Below are 11493 nucleotides of genomic sequence, written 5' to 3' on the forward strand. Positions count from 1 at the left end.
GATCTCCCATCATCTCTACATAGACCTAGTCTCAATGTCCCATATAATGAGAATGAATGATACTTTAATCCTCAGAATATGTCCAGCCTCTCAAAATGATCACCTCCAATATCAAATGACCAAATTAGATGGCAAATGCATGGCCTCATTGCTCATATCGAAAGACATTAAAGGCAAATATTTAAGAGAAATCTTAAAAGGTTCTAATTCAGAACTCATGTAGCATCAAATGTAAAAAATTCCTAAAATAAGATGTAAAGCACAAAGCTATTTTTTACATCCATTAACAAAAAATCGTACGAGGAATTTCTTTAATAAATACTTCTAAGAAAATTATGAAATCATCTTAACTCACTCGCACTAAAAATTATATTTTCATTAGATGTAATTATCACGAGAGAAAAAGAGCCTAGAGCGAAACCAAGCTGGGGAAAAAAGAAACAACTGAAACAAGAAAGAATGAGTGGTAGAAAAGTCACAATTCAATGCCATCCTCCCAAGTCAGTCGCTTGGCTCACAAATTCAAACTAGTCCACTTTCTGTCATATAAAGGATCTCCTCTTAATTAAAAAATATGAATGATCAAATATTTATAATTAATTACAGCCTCTAAGTTTTTCCCCACATGACACTTTACCTCTATATAATGCCCCTCTCTTTCCTTTTTCACCAAATCAAGCCAATTCCATCCCAATCCAATTCTCACAAACCCTCACTCCTGCGTCTCTTTCCACTTCAAGCATCCCTCTGTTTCTTCTACATCTCTCTCTCTGTCGCTCTGTGTTCGACAGTTATGGAGATGGAAGTCCATGGAACAACTTGTAGCTCTGCAACTCCTCTTAACGAGGAGGATATGGAGTTAAGGAGAGGTCCATGGACGCTAGAGGAAGACGTTGTTCTAATGAACTATATATCCAGCCATGGAGAAGGTCGCTGGAACTCACTTGCTCGCTGCGCAGGTAAACCATGCTCCAATCCCATCAAACAAAATCTTAACTTCCTTACCTTAATAATCCCATTCCTTGATTAATCTTCCATCAAAATCCTATCTTGATCACTACCATTATAGATTCTCACAAACAAAATCATAAAGTTAAAATCTTTATTTAAAACTCTCTATTTTCCTTACTAATTCTCTTCTTTAATGATGTGAAACAGGGCTCAAGAGAACCGGAAAAAGCTGCCGACTTCGGTGGCTGAACTATCTCCGGCCGGACGTCCGGCGAGGTAACATCACCCCTGAGGAACAACTCCTCATCCTCGAGCTCCACTCTCGTTGGGGAAACCGGTAACTCCAAAACCAAAAAAAAAAACATCAATTTTTTTACATAAACCCCACCCTCTGAACAACTTGTTTACTTCTCAGCTGGTCCAAAATTGCGCAGCACCTCCCGGGAAGGACAGATAACGAAATAAAGAATTATTGGAGGACCAGAGTGCAAAAACATGCCAAGCACCTTCAGTGCGACGTTGACAGTAAGCAGTTCAAGGACGTCATGCGCTATCTATGGATGCCCCGCCTCATTGAACGGATCCGTGCAGCTTCCGCCAACTCAACCGTCGTGGAATCGGTGGCGGAGTACGGGAACCTCGCCGGCGGTGAGCTCCCCTTCGTTGTTGGAGCCGGATGGGGTGGGCTTGGGGAAATCGTCAAGCCCGGACCAGAGAGCCCGGCAACCACCGTCTCCAGTAGCGGTGCCGCCGGATACGAGGTGGCGGAGAAGGTTCCGGCCGCCGGTGAAGGAATTCAGCTACCGCAGCAGATAAGCGGCGGTTTGTGGCCGGAGGCGGTTATGTCTAGCCCTGGGTATGCCTACCAGGGGTTACCGGAATTGGAGCAGTATTGGGGTTTGGGAGGGGAGATAGGGGAGAATTTGTGGAGCATGGAGGATGTTTGGTATTTACAACAATAAGTGGGAAAATTTTGCAAAGTTTGCCAAATTTGACACGTGTGGGCTGGGGATAAAAATGACAAAATGAATTGTAGAAAATACTAAGAATATAGAAGGGCTTAGATTTGTATTTGTGCTAAAGTTATAATGAATATGGGGGGAGGAAAGATGGATGTGGAAATTTTAGCCATGTTTCCATTAATTCTCTTAATTTATCCACTGTTTTTTATTTGGATTGGGAGACATGTAATTAAGTGTGGTGTTTTATGAAATTGTTCTCTTAATTGGAGGGTTAGCGAAATTGTGTTGTCTTAAACATGAGACTTCTCTTTGTAATAAATTTAAATTGACTTAAAAATTTAGTAAAAATGCAGTGCACTATATGCTTGTTGTTAGCGATTAAAGTATATATCTTGCATGAAAAGATGGCCAACAAAGATATATTATGAAATTCAAATAATTATAGTATAATATTTTTATCATAAGTAATATGAATTTAAATAAAATAGATAATTGATAGAAAATTTAATAATTTTATCATGCTAAGAGGGTTTTTGCTTCACAAAGTTGTAGCAAGGCAAAAGAAAAAAAAAGCAAATCATTCAATTAATTTTTAACCCAGCTAGTATTTAAAAAAGAAAAATAAAAAAAAAAATCTTCACCTAATACTCACGTATTTAATTTCCCTTCAGGTCCATATATGGAGATAGACATAAAGTGGTGGGGTTCATTTACCCTAGGAACAATCATCACTCAGAGTTCCCTAGATAGAGGATGCTCCATCAACAACCCCTTCTCACACTAAAGTACTTCCTCAACTATGCAGGAAGTGGATTTCATGGATATTACTAATTTCATGCATTCATCTCGTGCAGCTAAATCAAATAGCAACCCTCCAATACTTTTGGAAAACTTAGCTCAATATATCACGACATGTAATCCACGATGAGCTGCAACATATGGTTGAAGAAGAACTCTTTTTAAGAGATAAAATTTACTTTCTTACTCCTTATAGTTTTCAGGAATCTTCACCTTTAGCTGGTATGGTCCTCTAAGTCTTCGTTTCAGGAGGATTCAAGCTTCAAAGCTTTGACTCTTATGAGCACGTTAACATTATAGAATGGCAATGCATATACAATGAGTCAATAATAGACTCTTCTGTCAAGCTTCCTATCACTTTTAAACGCCAAGCACCTGTTTGGTTCTCTTCACTCCCAAGAGGAGCTATTCATAGTTTCAATAAACTTCTCAAACTCCTTGTGAAGCAATTTATAACAAATCGAAAGATTATCAAAGACTCTTCTCATTTTTATGAAAATCGTCAAAAATGATACTTGCTTAAAAAATTTTTTCAAATATACTCTATCGAGGATTGTCAAATTTTCAGAGTTTATCAAGAGTCACTAAAGGTCGGGCAAGCTTGAAATTCATTTATGAATAGTATATATCTCAAATTTTGTCGTATTCTAAATTTAATCAAAAAAAACAAATGTCTAAACTACAAATTCATTCATTGTTTAATTAAATTTTTAATTTTTCGTGTCAATCACATAATATTCTAAAATCTCTGCAAAATTAAACTATATTACAAATTCTCCCAACCAAAAATATTTTATTTCACATTATTTGAATACAAATTTATTTAAATAATTAAAAAAAAGAATATCCTTAGGATCATATTAAACTCGACACATTTAGAGTCTATAGGCCCTGAATTATGTCAGCATAAAGCTATCTGCATCCACATATATACAATAAATAAAATAAAAAGGATTTAAAGCATATTAATTGAGATTTATTCTATTGATAAAATTATAAATAAATTTAATCATGTATTTGTGCATGCCACAATTAATTATTTGGGAAAATTTAAAAAAAAATTTAAAAAAACTGTTGAATTTAATATTTTGATGAAAATTTAATATATGAAAATAGAAAAGAATCAGTTTTCTAAATAATTATGATTTGAAACAGTAAAAAATGCTGTTTTTTTTTTGCTCCATGTTGACTAATTAAGGTTTCTCTAAATTAGGTATTTTTATGGTTACATTTTTTATTCTTTCGCATGTCTTGATGAGTAATATTACCTCGCTTTTTTGTTATCACATAAAGGAAATTATATATATTATCATAATAATTTTTTTTTTCAAAGAATCCTGTAGAAAATTTTATTCTAATAAAGAAAATGTTACATGATTTGTGACTGACAGTTTCACAAAAAAACTCACGCAAAAAAATCTAAAAAAAATTATCACATAAAGGAGTTTCTAAATAATCTCGATGAATAAGAATAGAAAGCTACTCGAACCGAGAATATGAAGTCTTGTTTCTCCAATCCACGCTTAGCTGCTCAATTTGCACATTGATTTTCTTCGCGATATGTAAATAGTCAATTAACCTACACAATCTTAAAGAGAGAAAATATATATATATATTTTTTTTTCATTTGAATAATAAGACTCCAAATATATATTATCATAATATTAATTATGCTCTACCTCGTGATTATTTAATGATAATTTTATAAATAATTATAAAATAAAAAAAAATTATTTACATCCAAAATGTATTTTACAGAGCTACAATCTGACTTGATCTCTTCTAGTAGCATAATCATTTGATTAATTCCATGGGCGTAATCTTCCACGGACTAACTAAAATATTGGAATAAAATAATCCAAAGAATTTTTTGTGAAAGCTAGTTGTGGGCCATCAGGCATCACCAAGTACTACGCTTTCCTTGCAACGCATGATTTAATTAATCACACGATGTTCCATTAAGTAGATGACGTGGCTCCGCATCATTGACACTAAACCGGGCTTTACGGCCATCTAAACAACATTTATCTTATTTTTCACCGCAACAAATAGAAGTCTCGTTACAACACGGTAGCTTAATTACTTTATTTAAACAATTATCACCGTTCCTCATTTATTTCAATTTTTTTCTTGGAACAATTAAAGGATGTTGGAATTCTTATGTTTGATAGTTGTTGGCATGAAATTTGTTGGTGGTAATATTGTAAGTCAAGTCTAAATTTATATATAATTTTAATGTTGTTGAATCGAAAATTGTCTGGAAGACACGTCTATGGTATAGAGCAGGAAAGGGAGAGAGAGGGAAGCACATAAAATAGAACTGTAAAATCGTATAACTTTTAGTCAAGTAATGAGCCCCCTATTAAATAGAGATGGGGGTGTGCAATTACATTTTGTACCCCTCTAATAAATAGATATAACGGGAGTATTTTGATCAGTACATAAATATAAGGCGGGGTGCCAGGAAAGGCGCCCAGCCGGATGGGGACGGGACCCCAAGAAGGTCTCTGGTTGGATAGAGTTGGGAGCCTATGATCGCCTCCACCCGATCTTTTTTGAGCCGGGCGGCCAATTGCTGGGAACCCGGAGAAACTTTCGATTAGTCTATCATATGGGGGCTTATGCTTGAAAGGACGGGTCGGGCAACTCTGGCTGAGTACTTCGGACCTAGACAATTTAGCTTGTTATCCGGCCGATTAGATAAAAAGCTGCCAGACTCGTTCGCCCTAGTCTTGCTAGTGGACTTTTAGGAGAAGAGTCAAATTCTCTCTATCTAAATATTTTCTTCCTTTCGACCTAAGGAGCTGGCTGGCCAAGATTGGGATTTTGGTTAGTCCCTAGTGGATCCCAAGATATCACATTATATCTTCTGTTGGCTACCAAATTTTTTTAAGATTTGTGCTAACATATTTTTTGTGTACATATTTAAATTCTCTGATTCTCTTTCTCTTTGATAGTGAGAGCTTCAAATAGGACAAAAGAATCTTAATTTAAAAAAAAATGGTATTCATGACTATTAAAAGCACAATAATTAAAAAATCCTAGGATTATGTGTAAAGATCTCAATAAATAAAAAATAATGAGAAGAAAAACTTATCTCTTCTTGGCCTTTCTTGGTGTGAGTTGTCTTCCTTCGTCTATTTTCAGTGATCATGGACAGCAATTCCCCCTCCAAATCAGCTGAGTTCGGTGATGATGTCCGAAAGAAAGTTGTCAAGGCCATGAAGCTACGATTGGAAGTTTCATCTTAGAGTGTGCATCCCGAGAAGCCTTCTGTAGTGGAAGTGAGACCTTCTGACATTATAGATGTAGTTGGATCATCTGACTCACTTTTTGATTGCCCTACGGAGAGGTCCGAAGCAAGAGAGGGTGGTTTTACTGTGAAGAAATGTCATACAACAGTGGTAAACCATTCTAAGGGTAGGTAGGAAGAGTGATCAACTTATGCACGGGATTTTCCTGTGTTACTGAAAGAATAAAGGTCGAAGCCTGTAGCTGAAGTAGCATTCCCAGTGGAACGGACGATATCTATTCAAGATGTGGTCGATGACCCTCAGCCGATGGATGCCCCAAAGGTTGATGCCTCCCTCCTGTCAATGGAATGAGAAATTGGGGTCAGTTTTTTACCACCTCCGATTTGAATTAGATATTAGGTCTTTCTTATGGTGGAGACTAACACTCCCCCTCCCATTGAATACAGTGCTGCCAAGGATGTTTTAGATTTGGGATCTACCGAAGGTTCCATGCATTCAGGAGGACGACACCGTGACACTATCACCAATTCGATGGTTGATTCAACTGAGGTGGTGGACGTGTTCCAGTCACCTGACTTGGCTGAGAATTAGCTTCATGAGGCAGGAGCACACTGTCTCGGGAAGCTGATCACGCTCATCTTTAAAGAGAGCGGATGAAAAGGCTAGAGGAGAAAGTCGTCGCGCTACACGCTATGGATTCTACACTTTAAGATGAAGTAGCAGCGCTTTCAGGCGAAAGTGTTTGCGATCCGAGAGGCAATTTCAGTTTCCCAGCTTCAATCTGAGATTAAAAGGGTATATATATTCAGGATAAGAGGGGAAATGATGAATCGACAACTGTCTCAGCTCGGTTATGAGTTTCCTTTCCAACTGATAACTTATAACTAGAAGGATTCCCATGTAAATATTAATATTTTGTATAAATAAAATCTTTTAATCTTTTCATATCGTAATGTGTGTTTTATGTGATTTTGTTTCTGCAATTTGACATAACAAAAGACCCTTTTGTCCATGCTTCTCTTAAACTTATGCAGCGTGTTATAAGTAGTGTTGACCAGTTTGGAAGAGCCCTAATCTTGCTTGCTTTCATCTCTAAATAATATTTTCTCTTCTCCTTCCTTCTCGCTGGATATGAAACTAAAGTACTCTTTAAGTTGTTTAAGAATATCCCCTCGAGCGTGGATATCCGTGGTGGCTGCAAGACAGGCTGAAGTTCTTGAGCGATCATTTTTTTTTGAGACTCTGTGACCCTCAGGCCAACAAGGAAGGAAGAGAGAGCAACTAGGGTTTTCAAAGATTGCATGGTCATCAATGTGGACTAGTTCAAGTTTAGCTTGTGATTGCCCTTCTGCCGTGAACTTTGGTCCATCTTCAACCATTACTATATTATTTCTGCACAAGTTATGCCAAATTGTGTGGTGATAATCATGACATTCATCATCATCCTCCGATGGCTGATGCTTCCCTGGTCCATTGTGCTATTCTCACATTTCTTCTGCTTTAAAGAGGACAGAGAGAATTATGATGTTCTTTTGTCTGGCTTAAAACTCTGGGTGATCGAGGTCAAGAGTGAAATGAAGGACTAATAGTCTAATTTGCGATGCCCTCTAACAAGAAAGGTTGGGGGATCACCATATGTCCCATTCTGTAGAGCTAATCTAAGACAAAAGCCTTGCTTAACTCAAAAAAATATAATGCTTAGATAATCGAGAGCTAGGAACTATTTGTGCTCCAATACCTTGAAGTGGTTGTAGTCAACAGGTTCCTTTGACCAGCTTTGCTCAACAACATGACTGAAGCGCAATAGGGGAAATCCAATGCTAAGGAGAAGGAAAGCTGAAGGCTGAAGCAGCGAGAACTGGAGAGAAGAAGTCGCTAGTGAAGATTCACCAAGGAAAGAGCAATCCTTCTTTATGGTTGTGGAAACCATCAAGTGCTCTAGGAGCTAGTAAAGGCCCTATTTTTTTGATAATATATTTTCGTGGTCAGGTAAGGGGATCTCCGAGAGGCTTTGGGAGGCATTGCCTTACTCACTCATCCCTCAAGAGGTGAGTTCTAGAGAAGAGAAATCTCCATTCAGTGAGCCTCCTAAGATGGGAGGACTTGACATCCTGTTCATCGACCCGCGATAAAGAGCAACAACTAGATAACAATCTTCAGTGGAGGTGGTATCCGAGTCAGGTGAACAAGCCCCCATGGGAGAAGTTTGAGAGGATGAGATTCCCCATCAAAAATAAAAAGAGGTGGTTGAAGAAAGATTACTACCACCGCCTCCTTTGTCACAGAAATGAGGTTCCCCCTAAGGTGGCTTAGCCTAACAGAGAGGGAAAACAGTGTATGGGGAAGTTTTGCAGCCGATATATTATGGTATACTCCAAGAAGAACTGGTAAACCAGTCTGGCACTAGGAGAGGAATCTGAGGTTGCTGAGTACCCTAGTCATTTAGTGGAGGTGGTATGGTTTAAAGGTCTCAATTCTATATTGCAAGGGAAGGAGTACGCCAACCTATGAGAGAATTACGACAGGTTTAATTTCTCAAATGGTTTTAGTCCAAGGCTCTTGTTCATGAACATTGGAAAAGGAAGGTGGGTGATCAGTTGATTTCGGAGCCAGTTGCGACTAAGTGGAAGGTTGAGGGGTAACTTGGTCATCTTGCAAAGCTGTTGGAAAAAACATCCCTTGAGTTATGGTTGAGGGAGAAGGAGCATGAGCTAGCTATGGCAGCCCTGACATAGGAAAACAAAAATCTCCAAGAGAAAATGATCAAGATACTCTCTCAAGAGGACTACGTCAGCACATTATCTTAGCAAATATAGGTCAAGTTTGCAATGACTGTTAAGCATTTCATGAAGAATGGGTTGATGGAGTCCAAATGAATAAACATGAACCAGCTTGCCACCCTATTTATTGACTCAGAAAAAGAATACAGTGGGGTGGACCGTCTAGGAGAGACAGGCAACGGAAGTGACAACGGGTACACAGCCACATAGTCCCCTTGATTACTTTCTCTTTTTATTTATACTATTGTAATATGCTTTTCGTTTGAAAATATTTGTGCCTTCTGGACATGCTTATTGATCTCACTTTTGTGAGGACTCACCCAACCTACTAGCACATGAACCTAAACAAGGGTTGTGATTTCTTAGGCCTCATTAGGGTAAGCGCAAGCCCTTAACCTTTAGTTGAGTGGGCATAGGGTTTTGACCAGGTGATATGTCCCAAGGCATTGACCCGGCTCGCAATTACGTAGTAATTTAACTTCCAAAAGATGGCAAAAAACTTGACCCAAATTCATATTTAGTGGCTAGTGTGCAAAATTGAAATGTTTTAAAATTTAGAAAATAAATTACACACTAGGGGTACTACGCAAGTATACGTATCATTTCAAGTAATATAGTGTTTTCTTTAAAGACCACAGTATCGATCCTACAGAGAAGCGAGGTAAGAAAGCCCGTATGAGAAATCCTAGTCTACTACCATCAAGTCTGAGGTTTGGAAGGTCGATTAAGATGATGTTTTATTTAGAAACTACTTCTAAATGTAAATATTAAATGTAAGGATAACAACTATTCCTAAATGCAAATATTATATCTAAAGATAACGTATATGGATTAATTGGTTTGGAGAATTTTGAGATGTTAAAGACTACCCTTCTCGTGCATTGACCTAGGTAATCTATAGATTGAAATGCTTAAAATATAATGTTGCAGAGACAAATAAGAGCATACTTATTTCCTTGCTTTGTTTCGAATTCTGCAAAGAATATTGGTTAATCTAATGCTGGTGTCAGCATGTATAGTAGTGTTGGGCAGGTTCTAGTCTCTCACTTCTAGATTACCCATTGTGCCTTCTTTATAGGACTTACCAGTGACCCTTAGTTCCAATCTCACCTAACTAGGGAGACCATTTGGTAGTGACCCTTAGTTCTTTTAAAAAATGTTGTTTTATTTAATTTTGATCAAGATGGCCTAAATGCCTTCAATAATAAAAGAAAAATTAGTCACTACTCCTATTATAATTTTACTTGACTAGAGAGACCACTTGAGTTGATGTGTGATGTTAGTGACTATGCTATCGGGGTAATTTCAAGACAAAGACACAATAAAATTTTTAAAGTTATATACTATGTTAATAAAACCCTTAATGAATCTCAAATCACTTACACTACGACAGAGAATGAATTATTTGTTAAAATATATGTTTTTGATAAATTTAGATCTAATTCAATTGGAACCAAATGTATTGTTCATAATGATCATTCTGCTATTACATAGTTTATGTTGAATAAGAACGCTAAACCAAGATTGATTAGATGAGACCTTTTAATGCAAGAGTTAGATACAAAGTAATAGATAGGAAAGAATCTGATAATGAAATTGCTGACCATTTATTTCGATTATATCAGGGAAATTCATACACTTATGAAGATAAAATTAATGAGAATTTTCCTGACACTGAGTGGCACATTCCGTGATATGATGACATAGTGAATTTCATTATTAGTGATATTATGCCCTATAGATTAAAAAACCACCATGGAAAAAAGTTTATTCATGAAACTTGATCCACAAAAAATATATGCATTTTTAGACAAATATTTTATACCCATTTTTTGTAATATTGCACTTTAAAAGAAGATATTTTTCATGTTTTCTTGCAGGTTGTTGATTTTTTGTTGATTTTTAGGGCTTAAAGCAAAAATGATGAAGTTTAGAGTCAAAATGACGTTTTTGAAGAAATGCTCAATGTCGGCAGAACCGAGGGCAGCGCCGACGGCACAGAACAAATTAAAGCGGAGATTTTTTGCTCAGTGTCGACGGCGCCAGACCAGTGCCGACGGCGCCAGACCAGCGCCGACGGCGCCAAAGGTGGTGCAGACCCCATTTGGCGCTGACGGCTCCAAAGGTGGTGCAGACCCCATTTAATGTATGTGGATGACTTTTTGAAGAGTTTTTGGAGGCACCTATTGGAGAATCGACCTTGGGCTCTATTTGGGGCCGAATTTCATTAGAAAATTTACTCCTCTATGTTTTTCACTCCTCAACTTTCATTTTTTGCACCGCATCATTCAATTCCACTTCCATATTGGAATCAATTAGTGATTTTGTTTTCATAGTTTAGAGTTTTTGTGGTGAGATTTAGTGTGAAACTTTTTGTAAGAGTGTTAGAGAAGGAGAAAAGTGAGAGATATTTTCTTCCTGCATTTCTATGGAAAGGCTACAAAGGATTTGCTTTGAGAAAGAGGTTTCAGATAAGTATTATTTTTTATTAGTGTTGTATGAACTTTCTCCTTTGGTGAGAGATATCTTCTTCCTACATTTCTAAGGAAAGGCTACGAAATCAAAGGCTGTTAGGGCTTGATATTGGGCAGATTTGAGGCGATTTTAAGGCTAAAAGACTTCATATTTCATCTTCTCTAATAGCAGAGTAAGGATCACATTTGATTCCATGAAGGAGAACATCGTTTATGGAATTAAGTGCAAATAAATAGCGAAATATTCTTTGTTGGGTGTAGAATTGGAGAACCT

General features: G+C 37.1%; 1 protein-coding gene across 1 annotated transcript; it reads left to right on the plus strand.

Moving 5' to 3' along the window:
* The first annotated feature begins 688 nt into the window (after nucleotides 1-688).
* Nucleotides 689-2118, plus strand: LOC110029798 (transcription factor MYB78-like). Its single transcript, XM_020732245.1, has 3 exons — nucleotides 689-959; nucleotides 1159-1288; nucleotides 1367-2118. The coding sequence occupies exons 1-3, from the start codon at nucleotides 794-796 to the stop codon at nucleotides 1911-1913; spliced, it is 843 nt and encodes a 280-aa protein (XP_020587904.1). The 5' UTR covers nucleotides 689-793; the 3' UTR covers nucleotides 1914-2118.
* The last annotated feature ends 9375 nt before the right edge of the window (nucleotides 2119-11493 follow it).

This window comes from Phalaenopsis equestris, unplaced genomic scaffold, assembly GCF_001263595.1.
Source record: "Phalaenopsis equestris unplaced genomic scaffold, ASM126359v1 Scaffold000605, whole genome shotgun sequence".
NCBI classification, from domain to species: domain Eukaryota; kingdom Viridiplantae; phylum Streptophyta; class Magnoliopsida; order Asparagales; family Orchidaceae; genus Phalaenopsis; species Phalaenopsis equestris.

Bases quoted from the DNA above. Each gene is read 5' to 3' on its own strand.
- LOC110029798 (XM_020732245.1), top strand. From the start codon at position 794: ATGGAGATGGAAGTCCATGGAACAACTTGTAGCTCTGCAACTCCTCTT. The intron at 960-1,158 runs GTAAACCATGCT...GATGTGAAACAG, and splicing joins CTCACTTGCTCGCTGCGCAG to GGCTCAAGAGAACCGGAAAA. The intron at 1,289-1,366 runs GTAACTCCAAAA...TTTACTTCTCAG, and splicing joins CACTCTCGTTGGGGAAACCG to CTGGTCCAAAATTGCGCAGC.